This window comes from Falco punctatus (assembly GCF_963210335.1).
Source record: "Falco punctatus genome assembly, chromosome: 11".
NCBI lineage: Eukaryota > Metazoa > Chordata > Aves > Falconiformes > Falconidae > Falco > Falco punctatus.
In genome coordinates, this window is record NC_137591.1 from 28,830,884 (window position 1) to 28,849,186 (window position 18,303).

At 47.9% G+C, this 18,303-nt stretch overlaps 1 protein-coding gene across 2 annotated transcripts in view; it reads left to right on the top strand.

Annotated features, from left to right (window-relative positions):
• ACBD6 (acyl-CoA binding domain containing 6) overlaps nt 1–18,303 on the top strand; it is an 88,030-nt gene that overhangs the window by 68,405 nt on the left and 1,322 nt on the right. For both annotated transcript variants that reach the window (XM_080407460.1, XM_080407459.1), the window contains one exon: nt 14,745–14,775. In XM_080407460.1, the coding sequence (XP_080263586.1) occupies nt 14,745–14,775 (31 nt within the window). The remainder of the gene's footprint in view (nt 1–14,744; nt 14,776–18,303) is intronic.

Here is an 18,303-nt window from a genome sequence, read left to right on the forward strand (position 1 = left end):
CACTAACTCAAAGTGGACACGTTGTTTCCAAAATTGAATCTGGCTTTCCACAGCTTTTAGCGGAAAGGTTGATTTGGGTCAAAAATAATGCAAACACTTGTGTAGACCATTTAACGTTTAGTTTATGGACCTGTTAAGGCAGCAGGATAATCCCTTTAGATTACCCGTGTAATTCCTAGTGAATATTTATTTTAAAGTGACTTTGGTGCCCTTAGTCATTAGCAAAGGTTAGTAATGCATCTTACAGCTGCCAGACTCAATACAACAGCATTTGTCAATGGGAGGGTTACTCCTTTTGTTTCCTTTTTTTGTTTTGTTTGTTTTTTAACATTTCTCCAACTCTTGCTGGCTTAATCCCATGAGCTCACCTCTAATCACGGGGAAGCATCCAAGCTGCCTTTGCCGTGTTGACTTCCACTTGAGCGAGGCTAAGGAGGGTGCCTAATCCTGGGCTTTTCTCCTGGCTGCCGAGGGTGTTGGGTACACAGCCTGCGTGGGCTGCGGGGGGGAGGATGGAGTGTGCTGTGGGTTCAAGGACACGCTCCCGCTTTAATGTGCGCAGACATGCTCCCGCTCGCTCTCTGATTGGCAAGGTTAACTCGGAGAGGCTGCAGCTTTTTAAACTGATTTGATTAGACCCACTACTTTATCCCATTCCCTCCCCCACCACTTGGCCCACCACCTCCTGATCCTTTTAACACAGCCCTTGGTCCAATAACCAGCCAGTCTGATATTTTTTCCCCCCCCCTCCCCCTTTTTCCGATTTTCGTGCTGAATTTTGACATTTTGTAAAATAGATTAGGCAGCTTTACAGGGAAGATCAAGAGGCAGTGTCAGTCTCAGGGCTGTGTTTTATTTTGACTAGTTACTAGTTAGGAGGCTGGGATTTGCCTCCTCTTCCTCACTTTCCCTGGCTCTGCACCTTTCCCAGCTCTCGGTGTGCACATGTGAGTTCAGGGACAAGAGGATGAGGGCTCACATACACCAGCCTGGATATTCGTTGCCCTACGGTTCATCTTCTCCCTTTAGAACCAGGGCTGGGGAGAATTACATGGTCAGCCCAAAATGACTTAGCACCCCAGGTCCTCTGCTGCGGTGGTATGATGACATGTTCACTTTTTACAAAAAGAAACAGGGACAGCGTGGATAGAGAACTCCCTTATCCTGCAGGAGCAAAATAATGTTGTATTTTAGTAGCGTTTAGTTACTAGTTGGGATTACTCTGGCAGAACAGACCACCCGTAGCTTCCAGTTTACGGGCTGGCTGACAAGCGGAATGGGCTTGGAGGGGCCTGGAGGGGCCAGGAGAAGCTGGTTTGGCATCAATGCCCACAGCCGTTGGGATGGTGTTGCGTTAAAGGGGAATGGAATAATTTAGCAGGAAATAACCCCTCGCTCCCTGCCTTCCAACTCTGTCACCGAGGTGAGAGGTTGGTTGCAGCTAGGGTTAAATTCTAGATGATGGCCAATTTACCGCTATCAGTCCAGTCTTTTTTTTTTATATATATACATAGTCCGTTTACTATGTATATTAAACTACCACGGGTCTGGATACACTGGATACAGCCATGGCATGGGTTGAGTGGGCACCAGCCCAGCCTTTGAAGGGTTTGTGACCCTGTTGCTGTCTCTAGCCGGTGTGTGTTAGCGCTTTCTGTGCTGCCAGTTTGCAGTTCTGGTTCTGCCTCCGGTCTGCAGCTTATGTTTGTCATATTAAATACTCCAGGGGAATCTGGAGCCTTGCGTACGTAAGTGCCTCTTCCCAAGTCTCTCTAGTCCTCCTATAAATACGTGAATAAAGCCTATAAATTACAGACTCTCTCAAAACCAGAGAGCCCCAACTCACAGAACCGGATTACTGGAGAGTGACCGTCACTGCTGAGTTTTTGGGAATCCCAGACTGATCCAGGAGAAGCTGCATCTCATCTCGTTATCACTTGCCCGTTTGTTTCACCAGAGCTGATCTAAAGTGGCCTGGGTGCTGGCAGGGACCAAATCCAGCAAACAGGACTGACCCTACAGACTCACCCTGGTGAAACAGCACAGAATATAGACAATCCCCTGCACGCAATGTATTAAACCTTGACATACTGCATTACTTAAGAGGTCTCCGGGAAAATTAAAACCCTTTTGACTGGGTTTTGCAATGCAGGGAAAATTTTAGTGACATTTAAAAGGTTTCTCTTGTGTTCCTCTAATGGGATAAATAAAAAAAGGCTTGTTTTAGGCCAGCAAATGGGGGGACAATCCAATTTCCCTGATTCCATCAAGACACTCTTAAAGCATTAGCTTGTGCAGTTTTTTAAAAACCCACAACAGACTGACCCCTCTGCCTGATGGCTTTGAAAAGTGTCCTGATGTGGAGGTATTTATCCTACACAACATGCTTCATCGAGGCACTCCAGCAGTGCTCCTAAATATACTCCTTTGTTAGTAAACTATTTAGGAGGACAGCATGCACACAAGGAAACACAAACACCGGTTTATTATTTACTGTGGCAATCCATGCTGGGGCTGTGCTCAGAGGCTAATGTGTGATGACGTGCTCTTTAAATTTCGTACTTGGAAGAGAAAGAAGATGGCATTAACTAGTAATGTTTCTGAGGAAAGGCCGAAACCTAAGCATGCCCTTAACTTTGTTTTTAAGCGTAGTTTTGGCTCGAAATACATAAAGATTCCCCCACGGCACATTATATTTGCAGTTTGTTTCCATCAGTCAGGAAGATTAATGTATCAACACTTACTTCGGAGGGGGCTCTGGGGATTGATAATGGGAGATAGGAAGCCTTTCACCTCGAGGTCACTGGTTCAGCTCTGCCCCACGTCAGTCGCCACCACCAGTACATGCCATCTGCTCCTCCCCAGCCATCCACCCAGTATGAAATGGGCTGGTCCCAGTTCTGGGTGCTGAGGACAGATGTCCGGGTCCCAGCAGGCTCCCTGCGCTGCTTTAGTAGGAAATGGGACGGACCCGCTCAGCTCGGCCCCAGATGTGACTGCAGCCCCAGCCTTTGGCTCGGGCTGAGCACCACCCAGGGAACTTGACCTTCTGCCACGCTTGTACGACCCATGAATGGCAAAACTGTGATTCCTGCCCTGTGCAGAATAACTCATTCAAAAAGCAGGACGTCCCTGAACATAAATCTGTCCATTACAAAGTTGGCCATGGTTTTCCCTGGTTATCTCCAGCTCCTGCTGAATTTCATTAGGAACACCTCTATTATACAGCACAAGGAGGAAGCAAGTGCTGCCTCTAGACTTTGAAAGAGCCCTTTAAAGTGAAGATAGTTTTGCATCTCACTAAACAAGTAATGACAGACCAGACTGCAAGTACTTAGTTCAGCTTTATTTTAATAGCAACATGGCTCCATCGAGAAATCCCAGTTACTGATTTAGTGTGATGCCCTGAGGCAGTTTTCTCCAGACATTTTTCCTTTTTTCTTTAGCATTGGCACTTTATTAATAGCGGTTCGGAAACCTGACTGTCTGTGAATAAGCAGCACCAATAAATGTTTTCCCTCTCTATTTATTTCTCCTTTCTTCCATCAGGAACAAGTCCCAACGATCATAGACTGAGACGAGAGTTTTCAGAGTCTGACATCTAGTTGTACTTGGTGGTGGATGATCAAATGAAAGAGCAGCTTCATGCCTTATAAAATAAAAAATGGTAAATCAGCTACTAATAAAATTCACAGAGGCTGCTAAAAGGCTGTTGGATGTCACAAAACCAGCAACCCTTTGAGGTGATGAGATGGGAGCTTCTTAAATCAACACATGCAGTCAGCTTCTCCCTGGCAGTTGTCCACTTTGGGGCAGGATCCAGGCTCTGATGCCTTCCCCCTCTGGCAGACAGCTGTAAGTGTGCGAACGTCCTCTCTAATTCCAGATTAGCCACAAAGAGGAGTCATCATCCTTAAGAAACAGGCGTGCTCGGGAAGGAAGGGCTGTCTGGAGGCTGCAGGGCACAGCACTGTCCTGAGGTGCTTTGAGATGTCCGAGCGAGGTCCCTGGTGTTGGGTTTTTCTAACGAAGCAGAAGAAAGAAGTGTCTTTGAAGCTGTGGGCCGAGGGCCGCTGTAAGTCAGCTCCCTTGCTAGCCCAGGCTTCCCCAAGCTTGGCTTAATAAAATCCAGATCCCATTTAATGAGGTCAGAGGATGCTTCAGATCATCTCAACACCTAAAGTTTTGATTTTGCACGCCAAACCAAGGAAGGTTTATGAGACCAAAATAGAGTCTCCAGAGCCTTCAGCCTCACTGACTTAAAAAAGATCCCTGGGCCATTAGCAGCACCTCTGCCACTCCTGCGGCACATGGACACGTGCAACTTGGCTGTGCTTTTGCTGCAACTGTGCCTGCGGTCGTCAGTCATGATACTGCAGCCTCCCTGCCAGCGCTCCAGCCGCTCCTGCAGGGTTCTGGGCATTTCAGCTGAGCCTGCCTTTGCCCAGTTCCGTGGAAATGAAACTCCTGGGTTCAGACAGGGCGCTGCTTCAGCCTACCCAGGAGTGGTTTCTCTGCTTGCTTTTGGATTGCTTTGTCTCTAGTGGTCCCTCGGCTGTCGGCTTTAAAATGTGAGTTTATCCGAAGAGGACCACCTGAAATGCAGAGTGGCAGCTCTTGGTCCATTGTAGTTGACAATTAAAAGTGCAACATCTCCTTGGCCACCCAGGGCTGTGGGTTCAAGCCTGTAGGGTTATTTCCAAAGTCCTGAATCCCTTTAAATAAATATAAGCCAGCATTTGCTTTGAAGTCGGGAAGGACTCAGGTGAACTGAGCAATGGCAGCAATTCTGTCGGCTCCTGCTGTCTCCTGTCCAACTTGCTAAATTTAGCAGCCTAATCAAGCTTCCTCCTCTCTCTCTTTAATCAGGTGGAGCAAGTGGCATGTTGACTTGCTGGTTGGCGCTGGATCCTATCCTGCTCGCAGCATTTCCAGCCCCTCGGTAGTGGCCGGGGGAGCCATATGCAGGGGAGCAGCATGTCTGATAGGCCACCGCGGCAGCGCTTCCACTTAATCTCTCTGCTCCCATCCACACGTGCTGTCCTGATATCCGACAGCCGGTCCCATGCGGGCACGATGCCAGCAGTGACTTTACAGGCTTTGTGGCAGAGATTATTTAAAGGAGATTAACCCTTCTAAACCCCTTAGATTTTAATTATTTCTGTATGTATTTATAAAACCTGCAGTCTGCTAGTTCCAGGGCACAACTGCCCCAGTCACTATCCTTAACCTGGATTCGTGAATACACAATGCAGCCACATTACAGGACAGGGGCTGGGCTGGACAGGGGTCATTTGACTTATTTATTTATCACCGTTCTGGAGCAATTCACATCTGGGATGAAAATGAAACATTATGGTTTCAGTTTGTAAAAGGAGCTAATAATTCGAATGACTTTAAAATACTAGCACTAATACTGCATTAATTGAATTGTTTGAGTCAATGTGGCATCTCTCGCTAATTGTTTTGGTCAAGGCAGCTCTGTCATTAATGCATAGTGTTGCCTCCCCACGGCCCATACGGTGAACACGGAGCACCCTGCATCTCTTTGCAGACAGGGCTCTATAGGGTTGATGTATTGGCAGCCAGGAGAGGGAAGGCCTCTTCCTTTCGTTCAGTCTCCTAGCAAGTTTTTTATATGCATATTGATGTCGTGAAATCACGAAGTCTGGAAAACTGTCGTGGCTAGCAGGTACTGTTAAAAGGAGGGGGAAAAAAAGAGGGGGGTGTGCACCTGCATCCTTTCATGCTTTCTCTCCTATTTGTCACGTTAGTGCTGGGCTAATTAGTTTTTTAGAGTCAAGGAGTGATGGAGGTAATGTTTCCGCTCTGCATGTGAGCTGTAAAATCCAAATGAAACTGGAAATACCTTATTTCTGCTTCACAGAACAACCTGGCTGACCTGAGATGATACACACCTTGCAGAGGTGGGAAAGCCGGTTAAAGAGTTGGTAAGCTATTGCCACTGAGACTGTCACATCAGAGATGCGCCAGAGGCCACCTCTCAATATGGGGTACAGTCCTGGCATGAGTGCTGTAGCTCTGTTCCTATATATTCTAGGGTTGCTGCTGAAAAAAATGACAGTATTTAAATGTATATCTGCCTGTTTTGTAAATACAGGCATAAAAGGTGGCTGTTGGAAGGAAACAAAACCCACAGCATTATGGACCCCAGTGACCTGAGGCAAAAATAGGTCATTTTGGATACATTTCTTAAAATCAGGTGATTTTTATTTATTCTTGTCTCCTGAGCAAGGAAACAAATGCAGGCAGTGCCAAGGAGTCCATAAATAAATTTTGTTCTTGGAGAATCTCTTTAATATGCACACGGTCCTGCTTCTGTAGTAGTGAACATTTGACCAGTAGCAATTAATTTCTTATCACAGTCTTTCTATGAGGTAAGAAAACATTAGTGTCTCCATTAGGAGGTGGAGAACGGGAGCTCTCCGAGAGCAAATGATGTGCCTTGCTTCTGTGCCCTGCCCCGCAGCTTGCCAAGAGCTGCTGGAGGGAGAGAGCCTTGCAGCGATGCCTCTCCAGCAACGCGGCTGGATGCTCCTCTCCAGGTGGATCTCTCCTCCTAATCAAATGATAGACTCGGAAAACGCTCAATAGCTGTATATTTCAGAATAAATATCGTTAAGCTAATGAATTTTCCACCACTTACTGTGAAGCATACAGTATTTCCTTTAATGGCAGGTGGTAAAATAGAGAGTAATAATAAAAAAAAAATAATAAATTAAGGTGCCTGGTATAAATCTCTCCTGTCTAGAAAGGATGAAAAGAGGGCTTCTTACAAAACCAGCCTTACGGAAAATAACGTGTGATCCCATGGCATGTAGATGATTAGGCAAAGCGTCCCAAAGGTTAATACATCTTTTCTCATTCAAATGGGTATGATCTTGAGCTGAAAGTGCCGGACCTGTGCCTTCAGCTGTGTGCCCTGGGGAGGGGGAACAGGGAAGCAAAGGGTTAAATTTCGGGGCTGTAGAAGCAGATTGTGTTTTCCTTCTATGATGTGGGCTGACAAGACATCAGTATTCTATTCATCTGTTGGGAATTAGGCTGTTAATCCAATCAATGACTCTTGAGCTAGCTGCAGCCTGCCTCCCCACTGGGGAACAATCGGATCAGACGGGAGATTGTTTAAGAGCACAGCGCGGTCCCAGTGTCAGGTGGAATTTCCAAGCGTTCCCTAGTGAATTGGGGATGGGAAAGCTGTCTCAGCCCATTTATCCTGCCCCTTAAATAACCAGGTATCTGCTTCAGCCACACTAAAGTGATAAAGCAGTACAAGAGCTGCTAACTTTTACATGGGGAGGGGGCAGGGAAGCACCCTGAGAAATGCGATTTTAGCATCTTGCCTTTAGGAATATTGTCCTGTTTGCCACCTGGGATGGCGTTTGCATAGTTTTGTTGGAGGCTGCTGGCTCAGCTGCAGCGCTGTGACACTTGTTACAGCTCTAGGCACTGGCTCTTGATCCCTGGGCTGAGGAAGCCCGCAGCTTCCTGGCAGCTTTTCTGTTGCACCAGCGCACTTGGGTTTTGATGAGCAGCAAGATGCCTGGTGCTGGAGGGAACAGGCAGCAGCAAATATTCTTTGGAGCAACCTGTAAACACGTACGTACAAATACACCGCGGTGCGTGGAGTGACGGCTGCAAATTGGGATGAAAATGCTAAACAAGAAAACAGCCCGGAGAGTTTCGGTGTCGCTGCGCGAGCCGCTGTATAGATTCAGAAATGGGTTTGTTCTGCAATTAAAGACAGCCACGTCTGCGGCGGGATATTGAGAGTCTGTATCTGTGCCAGCAGCACTACACGCTGATGATAGTAGATATGATAAATCCCACTGAAATTGCACTTGGAAATTTAGGTACACCACCAGTTAGAAACTAGGGCGATGAGGGATTAGCGTAACCCTGGCACACTGAACTCCTCGGGCCGGTGGCGTTTGGGTGCATTAGCAGACGCAGGCTCCGGGAGGGAGGGGGTGGCAGCTCCTGAGCCTCGTATTCTCTCTGAGCTTTCTTAGATCTGGTTTTGACAGCAGCCTTGCAAAGTGGAGGGCTCCTCCAAATTAGTGCACCTAAATGAATGAGGAGTGTGAGCTCAAGCAGCGAATGTGAATAGGGAGGTCCCCAGACAGAAAGATCCCCAGCTCGGAGGCTTGGCTTTAAAGGGCTTCAGCATCCCTCTTCCCTTGATCATAATTTTGAATCAAACAAAAGCTAATGCAATTTTCTTTGCCTTTCAGTAGCAGATTGTGCTGTAAGGGTTCATGCCATTAGAAATGTAATAATTGCTTCTCTATGCAGATCTAATTTATCTGTGAGGCACTTAGAAGATAGGCCAAATGATAGCCTGGCAGGTAGGTGCTGGAGAAGGGCCCAAGAGGTGATGATAAAGATCTGTCTAGCACCTTCCATCCCTACGGCTGTCTGCCCGGCACAGTGCAGGAAAAGGTCTGAATGGAGGGGAAGGGGACAGAGGAATGAGCTCGGGGAAGTGGACAGCTCAGTAGGAGAGGGGTCCCCGCCAAGCCTGCCCACATGCAAGGGAGGTAGGTGGAAAAGTTCATTGAGGAGCCAAACTTACAGGATACCTGAGCCCTGCACTTGTCAGCCTGAGCTATTTGCAGTCCCCAAATAGCAGCCGTTCATGACCAGCGCATGGATTTTGGTTTTGCTTCTGCCAGAGGTTGCTCTCTATCCTTTGTCCCACAGTGTTGGTCCTCGGGGAGTGCCTGAGCCACCTTCGAGCTGGCACCAAGGATGCACATGGTGATGTCTCACAACAGCCTTTACTTAACATCAACAACTGCAACCTTACAAGCATTTCACAAGCACCAGCTAACTAATTATCCTTGTGTGGGCCAGCCAGTCTAAAACAGCAGGTCAAAGTAAGTGGGCACAAGTATATTTTGGTTTAGCAAAATCAAAAGCTGAAAAACGGGGAGAAAACATAAAGATCTGCTTTATTTTTCTAGGGTCCGAGCTATTTGGGACTCTAGATGCTTTGGCACAAAGCTGTTAGATGGTCTTGTTTCTCAGATTGCACTGTCGCTGGCATCGCTTTATGGCTCAGGAAACAACTAGAAGCAAAAGTCTATTTGCATGTGGAGGCCTACTGGTTTAAGGTAGGGATTTTAAAAGAACAGGATCAAATTCCAAACTAAATTCCATTGTTTTTCTGTGCCAACATTTGCACACACAGTGATCCACTCATCTAGCTCCTTCAGTTGGACAAGCATTCATTTTACATGTGTTGATATATGTGTCCAAACCTAGGCTGCTGTGTGCAAAAGCAGCGTGTAAATGAAAATAAAAGCTGTGCTGGGGCCATCTACTGAATTGTCTGGTGGAGTTTGAACCAGTTATATTAGCCTGCATTGCCTGGTTTTACATATTGGTGGGTATTAGCATGTAAATTCTGGTATGCTTTTAGCTGTGGTCACGCCCTCAGTTGTCTTGGGGATAAAATTTCAGGGAAAGAAAAAGAAGGTGATGAGGTTAAAGTAAATTGTTGGGATGTTGAAGTGTAAAGTGGAAATAAATGAGAAATAAAACCCTTTTTAAAAGTGGAGGGAAGTATTTTCTTGCTATTTTTCATCTCCCTGGCTTGAGTGAGTGTGTGTCGTGAGGCTGCAGAGATTTAGATTTACAGCTCCTAAGCACCAGTGCTTGTTCGGAGGCTGTATTATTCTAGCCTTTTCTATTCACTCACCTTCTAAAGATGTAGTGTAAATATTTATCTTCCCTCCGGCCCATCTGTGCTGCCCAGAACCCAGTGCTGTTAAACACTCTTATCACCTCATCGGTCTTATCTCCTGTGATCCCTGCCAACATTGGGAGTGCGCCGATGGGAACAAGTGTGCACCTTCAAAAGTGCCACAAATGAACAGAAAGAAGAGGTGATGCGGGGAAAGAATACCTTAAAATAAAGGGTGCTTGTGCTATCCCCTCAAAAGAGCAATGTCTATGTTTCCTACTGCTCTTTTCCTGCTCATCGTGTCTATGCTTGGAGATGTGATTGAAGGCACAGAGCTGAGGGCTCAGTGTGGGCCAGCACCCGAGGAGGTATGGGGTCCCATACAGACCCCTGCAGCTGGTGTGGAGGGCTGTCCAGCCCCAGCTTCATCACCGATATGGGGTCTGGCTGGACCAAAGCTCACCCAGGTCACCAGCATGGTTTTGGTTTTCCTCTTTTGCGCTAAATAAAACAGAGTAGATGGAGGAAGCGCCAGCATCTCCCTTAGGGCTGCCATCCCACTCGCCGAGGTCTCTGCACACACCTGGGAGAGCACATGAGGCAGGTCTGGAAGATCAATGTTTAGATAACACTGTTTTAAAAACTGTCCCGTGAAACCAGCACAGTGGAACACCGGCTCGTCAGGGTCTGCTTACCATGGCAGAGCGGCAGCAGTCAGGTTTTATAGCGCGTGCAGCAGCTCAGCAGGGCTCAGCCATGCCATTTCCATGTCTCTGCCCCTCAGTCCAGAAACCTTGTGTTAGGTTAAGCAGGGTACAGAAATTCCCAAGGAATGAACATGGGATGGCAACACCGATATAATCCTATCACTTATAAGACAAAATTGACGTGCAGTAGCCATAGTACCACTTAACGGATAAGACAGTTGGTCCATCTGCGCTCGGTCCATCTTCTCTCATTTCTCTTGCTTAAATTTCTCAGGAGCAGAACAAAATCCTGTTATCCAATAAGTTACCCACTGGTAGTTGGATTTTCATTGAGTGACATCTGTCGCAGACCATGGATGTGGGAGGTACTGGTGATTTTGTAGCATCTTTTGTTTTGAGGGGGTTGGTAAATGTGGACATTTGGTTTTAGTTTTGAAGTATTTGGAAACGCTCTCATGTCCCTTGAAGGCTGTGCAGCTTGACTGTCATCCTGATGTGGCCAGTTGTGCCAGCAGGCTGTAAAAGTCACCAGGGATGGCACGCAGCACTGAGAAGAGAGAGGAGAGCTTGGAATTGATCTGTTGTTGGTCAGTGACTTGCAAGTATGGGACTGAGTGTCCTGCATTTGAGTGTGTAATGGTCTTTCCTTCATTTCTGGTCACCTTCTCTCTGCCTGGATGGGTTCTGCCATTTCCACAAGCTCCTCCTTTGTGTAGACAGGATATTGCTAAAAGGGCTCTGGGGCAGGAACCTGCCAGTGCCTGGCAAGCCAAAAGCAAAGCTTTACAGAAACACGTAATACTGCTTTGAGCCTGGCCTTTTCCCCCTTTTGTGTTGAAGTTCACTGAATCAGAGCACTGATTTCCTCCTTTTTAACCTGTTGCATTGACGTTGTTCCAGCTAACACATGGATGAAAGGGCGTTTCTCAGGGGCATCCTGGCATAGAGCAGAGCTTGGTGTTGGCCCCAGAGCTGTCCATCACTTATTCTACACTCCCTGACATCAGCTCCCCTACTCAACACCTTCTCTTTGTGCTCCTGTCACACTACAGAAGCTCATAATGGGGGGGGGGGGGGGTGGGGAAGTCTAAATTTTTTTAACATGCCTTAGCACAGAAATGATAATATACCATGATTACCTAACTTTCCATAGGCACAGTTTGGAAATAACTAGTTACAGTATTCAGGTTTTTACGTTACAGATTTATGAAATGATTGGTTTCAGTGTGTATCAGTGGAATCTAGGTCTTGGTGTACTTGCAGCTCTGTATGATTTACATTGCTGTAATCAGAAAGCTAAATGGGAGAGAGAAGAAGTGAACAGTCACAACAAACATCCCCCTCCAACTCGGTGTTTTGTATAAAATAAGTCAACAAAAATCCTGGTGGCTTTCAATGGAGAAAAATTAGCTGCCCCTGCTTGTAAGACAGATGAGCAAAATGGTCCATCGGATCACTGCCAGCATCTCTGCACTCCTCCCAGCTGCGGAGTATGCGATCGGGACATCCTGCTCCTGACCAGTGCCAGCGCCCCCGGGCCGGGCAGTGACAGTTACCAGTGTCCTGGGCAGGGTGCAGCAGGTTGTCCCTGTCCACTCACCGTTGGGGGTCATTTGTCCTAAGAGAGGCATGTCCTGGCAGAAGGACACACCACACCTTGCATAGGATGCTCCAGAAACCACTGCTTTCTGTTGCACTTTGGGAGGTATCCCTTGCATCACAACCAGCTAGAATTCATCTTAAGACCACTTCTACACGTCTTGTTTTGTTGCAAAACATTTCCAGCGCCTGGTAGGCGATACTCATCTCACGTAATTTCCACGATGGGAGCTGTAATCCTCACTTTCACAGCCTGTCTGTGATTAGTTTCCAGGTGTGACCGTTTTGCACCAAAGGCTCAGTGTTGCTGTACATGGAGCCAAGCGCTGTGCGCAGAGAGGCCAGGCACGTTGGCCTCAGATTAGCCATGGTGCTCCAAAAAGCCAAATCAAAGAGGGATCGGGATCAGCAGCTTCCCAAGGGCATTTCAAGGTCCTTAGTGAGTGACCACGCTAGAGCTTTTTCCATTTACCTGGATTAAAATTTGTCACAGAGGAAACACAAGCAAATAGCGTAGCATCTGAGAAGTATAACAAATAGCATTTGGCCAGCCGTCAGGCTCAAAAGGGGGGGGGGGGGGGGGGGAAATCCACAGTGTAAATAAAGTGTAAACAATGTTTGCATAACATGGGATTAATAATTCTTTTTAAAAACCACACTGGGATTAAAGAGACACATTTTGTATGCTGGGACTTGCGCTCCCTTCTTAGCCCCATAAATGCCAGAAAGTCCACCTAAGAGAAACAAAAAGCCCTGCTAGCCCGCAGGCTGCTGCTGAAGCAGCAGTGCTTTACACAGGCCTTTGGAAGAGGAACAAATGGCTGTAGTGTTCCTGGAACGGTCCTACGTATTTTATAAGGAGTTTTGCAGCAAAGCGTTCCCATGGAAAGGCATTTCTGCTGCGCGTCTCCAAGCCCGTTCACCTGCAGGTTTGGTCAGCTGTAGTTTTGAAGGCGGGGATGCGGAGGGGAGCTGGCTTCCCATCCCCCAGCACACACAAAACCCGCGTATTTGAAAGCCTGCCTTTCCCATAACTCATTTGTAGCGCTCCTGCCTCTTCTTCCCCAGCCCTGCTCCGTATTTTGCTGAAGTCAGTGCCGGCCCTGTCACTCCTCCGAGCAGGCATGTGCTTAAGGACCGCACCGGGGCTCTGGCTCAGATCGGTTACCTTATTAGTGTGGAATAATCAATGGATGCTGCCCTTGATTTCTTCAATTGTTTACTTTGCGGTGTCTTCTAATGACACACATTTGCATTACGCTCCCTACAATTTGGGCAGAAATAGGGTCCTTGAAACAAGGCACCTCCGAACGCTGGTGTGAGTGCCGTGGATGGGGCATAGCGGCACATGGGAGGGAAAATCTGAGCCCCCCCCCCCCCTCCTTTTGCTCAGAAAAAACGTGAAATGGATGTTCAGGCAGCAAATGCCTGTTAGATCTGGCTTTTCTCTTTTGTCCCTGTTGCTCCTGTGGTTGTCATGTTGGTGTGGAGTCCCAGAGCAAAGCGTGGCACCTCCCAGCCTGACACACAAGTCATTCCCAGTTCCTTAGCTGAACAGGGTTAATATCAAACAGAATAACAGGCTGGGAAACCAGAAGTCTCCAAACAGCTATGGGTGGGAGTTCTACCTGTTCTCCTGTTCTACTTTTCCCTTTCGCCTACTCCAGAATCCACAGCAGAGTGCAGAATTTGCACCTTAATCCCGAAGATGATGGTAATTAAAAACTTAAGTCTCCATAAACAGATGCAAATAAATTAAGGAGGCAAAGAACTGAATTAGAGGCTAATCCTGGTGGGGTAGTGAAAGCAAAGGGGCCGGTAATTCTTTCCTTCTGTTATTTCACCTGTTCTTGTGGCAGGATGAGGCTGTGGCGCAGCAAGGTGCCTGAGTTTGTGCTGCTGGACATGCCACGTGAGCACCAACCACTCACCAGCAAAGCCCTACCCGTGCTTGCCAAGTCTGGGAAAGGGGACACGCTTCCCAGACCATTGCAGCTGATGCAGTGGCGTACGTGTTAGCTCGAAAAGGGAGCTGCGTGCCAATGTCTTCAAATCATGCGGTTTGCTTTGCCCTTGCGCTGCAGGTGTTTCACAAGGATGAGTTCAGCCACCGGCTTTCATTCCCGAGCACTCTGCGTAGCCCTTTTCCCTGCTGTCATCCTGCAGGGATGCCAGCAGCCCAACAGAAATGACTTGGGCTTCGGGTCCACCTTTGGCCAGACCTGAATTCAGAAGAGCAGGGACATAAGATTTATTCAGATGAAAGAAAAGTGGGATTATTTTTTTTCCCCCTGTGTGCTCCTTGGTGCTGAAGAGTGCAGCACACTGAGCTTTACCCTTCTCTTGAGCAGCTGCCCAAAGCTGGGCTTGCACAGAACCATCTTGCACTAAAGCACCAGGTTTAGTAAGGGTCCCAAAGCAAGGCTGTAGGACTGAAATCCTTCATTTTTATGGGCTGGAAGTGATAACGCTATGAACTGAATTATACTTATGTCATGACGTGATCCACACACTCTGATGGGTGGATAGATACTGATTATCCGTCAATATGGATTGATGGTGGAATGGTGACTCAAAGCCTAACTGCCAGGTAGCTGAGTGTCCCGGGCTGTTTGTCTAGTCAATTAAAATATCACTGTGATTCAGCTTATTTATTGGAAACTGGGATTTACTTGTATCCGCACAACATTACCTGTACCTCTAATAACCAGTCTCTGTCTCTCTTTCAGGACGGGGAAGGCCAGACTGCACTCCATTACGGTAAGCTGCCTTTCAGCTTGGTTGCTCCCTCTTCACAGGATGGGTTTGCAGCTGGAGTAAATGGTCTATATACAGAAAGCAAATTTCAGCAGAAATATGAGCAGGGAATCTGGATTTGATTAACCGGCAGCTACCTCCACTGGCAAATCCCAGCACAGTATGAATAAGAGCGCTGGGAGAAGCAGCGAGGAAGACGGCTGGCCTCCCTTCATTCCCCTTTGCAAATGTCACCCTCAGCCTTCCTTTTCCCCCAGCTGATGATTCACTTTCCGCAGAGTTTTCCCTCTGTGCCTCCAGGACGTGGTTGTGCTACCTCCAGAGCCAGGAGTGGCGCTGGTTAGGGGATGCTAAATCCCTCAGCCATCGCAGGGTGAGAGGAGGCTGGGTACCAGCTTCCCCAGGTTCCGCAGCTGAGGGGAAGGGGCTGAGTGTCCTTCCCCTCATCGTGTCCTGGTGACAAACCTGTGTGATCACAGCTGAGAGCAGCAGGTTCTCCACTAGCAAAATCAGCAGAGCGAAGTTACAGTTCCTGTCCCTCTTAACAATTAATGTGCTAATTAGATGCGCGATTTTATAGTGATCTTTAATTGAAAGATTGTTCTAGTTCCAAATGAGAAGAGTAGAGACTAAAGTGACACATGCGGTTCTGATGCGCGGGGAATAGGAGAAAAGTATCAATTTAATCTGTATCACTTTTTTTCCCCCAAAATTAAGACATACCCAGTTATTATTTTATACTCTCTCTTGATGCCTGTCAGTGTGTAATTAAGAGCATACTTGTAATTCTCAAGTGTTTGTGTCTTTTTCTCTCTTTCTGATCTCTCCACAAGGACATTAGCAGGATGGCAAATTGCTTTGCAGAACATCAGTGCAAGGCACGGCATTTGGATCTGGATCTAAACTACCAGATTCCAGGGCCCCTGAACTGATCGCTGTAATCACCATAATGTATGATTTCTCCCCATGTGATCTTTCCTGTAGGATACTCTCGTTTTTCAATATTTTATCATTCCGACTGGAGTAGCAAATCTGTTGCTTAGTGCAGCACTGTCAGCAGAGTGACAGCTTCTGATGCCACATTGCCTCTTCCTCTGCCCAGCTCATGCCACAGTTTGGGCTCTTGCTCTCCTGGGAAGATTCTCTCCCCTGCTCCCAACTCCAGCACTGACACCTGCCTGCTGAGGGGTGCACAGTGGGTTATAGTAGGTTGTGCAAAAGCGTAGTGTGTAAGTTATCCAAGAGCACCTGCTTCAAGCAGGTCCAACATGTGAAAGTAAAAGGTGGATGCATCACCTCCATGTAAATGACGTGCAGGTGGATCCCTCTGGCTGGTGACTGAAGCAGATTGTTTAACACAAACACAACTGATTTAAATAACATTATTTCAAAAATGGTTTCTCTGATCCGCCCTGCCAGCTCGGATGTTTCAGTAACAACAGTTTAGCAGGGGTTTTTTTCCCCAAATGTTTTAAGTGGTAGAATTTTTTCTTCTTCTTGAGTATTATCCCAGCTCCCCTCCCTGTACATCATCTTTGGGGAAGCCTCTCTGGGTCGGGTGTGCCCACAAGTGCCCTGCTGTCCCTGGCTGACCATCGCTGCGCCCAGGCTGTCCTCGCTCCCTTACTTAGCTGATCTGGTCATAAATCACCCTGATCTTGAAAAGAGCTTGTTAAATGCATGCATGGGTTGGATTCAAGTGGCTATTGGCCTGAAACTGGAACTCACTGAAAATCTCCTGATACCATCTCAGTAAGCACTTCGTAACCGAGCCATTAATTGCAGCAGAGAGGCATGAGAGCTCCTGTGAAAACTGTCTGTGGCGGTGCTGAGCAGAGCAGTGCTTTTACAAGGCCTTCCCTTTTGTTAGAGGCTGTTTGGGGAAGGGTTAAATCCCATGAGCAAGGCCAGCGAGGCAGCCACTGCTTTTAGGGTGTCTCCATCCCTTTTTATGAGCCAGCGTGGCCTGACAGCTGTCCTTGTGGTGACAGCTCTCCTGATTACAGCCGGTGTCAAACTGCATCCTGCTGCGGGTTATAAATCCTGCCTCCTTCCGATCGGCGCCGACCCCGGGTTTAATCGGAGGTTAAGCGGAGGCCAGCTGGCAGCACGGTCCGAAGGCACCGGCTCACCAGCGGGACCCACCGCTGGACCCCCTCTCCCCTGGACCAGAGGCAGCAGTCGGTGCTGTGATGATGGGTACGAGCATGGTTTCTCGGCTAAACGGCCCGTTAGTCTTCGTCTCCTCTCCATCCATCCATCCACCCACCCGCCGGGAATACTAAAATCATTGCCGCTGCCTCTCCCAGAGGAAATCAAGGCTTCTCCGAGCACGTGGCCACGGAGTGGGCAGGCTCTGTATCCTCATGGGCGCTCCGGCTTCCCTGCAAAGCACCATCTGTTCGGCTCTTTCTGTGCCGTGGCAGGGCAGTGGGAGGGGACGCTGGAGGGAAAATAAATAATAAAAAAAAAAAGAAAGAAAGAAAAAAAAGAAAAGAAATTCATCATCTGAACCCTGAGGATTAATGGAGTCGGAAGGCAAACTGCGCTGAATGGAAATTCATCTTCACCCGTGCCAGTGTCAGGGCTGCCGCTCCGGCCCTTGACAAATCGAGGGTCTTGAGGTGCGATAAATCCAGCAGCTGTGCTCATCCCTGGGGAACGTCCGCAGCCCGCTCGAGGACACGGGCTGTCAGCACCCATGGCAGCGGCACCAGACGAGGATGCTGCCTCTCCCCGTGCGGGCACCAGCTCCCCATCCCCAGGAGCTGCCAGCACCAGCGTCCTTGGCACCCCTGGCGGTCTGCTTTCTGCAAGAGTGCTGTGCCCTCGCCCCGGGACACGTCCCCTGGCCCTTTAGCTCAGCCTCATCCACACCCCCACCTGCTTCCTCACCAGCCCCTTCCCCCTTTTGTTCCCCTTTTTTTTAATCTCCTTCAGTATAAGCTCCAATCACACGTCAAATTTATTTTAATTAAACATTGCTGCTTGTCCCTTTGGGTTGGTAGAAAACTGCAGAGTAATGCGGAAGACGCTCTTAATGACTACATTTAACAGCAAAAAAGAGTTGGTCGGTTATGTTGTAAAAGCGCCTGAAATACAGTGAAAACCAGTTGCCACCAATGCAAGAAGAAGCTGCCGGCTGTGCAGTCTCATAAGGCAGCTTGTGGCTTTGCTAGAGTCTGCATTGCACGGGCTTAAGGGAAAATCCAGGGACTGGGACTTCTGCTGACGTCAGCCAAGCCCAGCTCTTCAATGTTAAGAGTTTTCCTGGTCTTCCTAGTTCTTTTATCTTTTTTTTTTTTTGTTTTAACATCCTTCAGCCGGGTTGGAGGGGGAGCTGAAAGCTGCCAGGCTGTTACATCCTCGGGACAGGGAAGAGCTCAAGTCAAATTTGATTCTATCTTGACAGAGTAAATCGTGGTTGAAAAAAAATAGTTGCTAGTGGAGGTGTGAGTTAGGAATAACCAGTGGTGCTACTGGTTGCCTGTGGGCACAGGCACATTCCCTGGAGCTTAGGGCAGGGCCAGC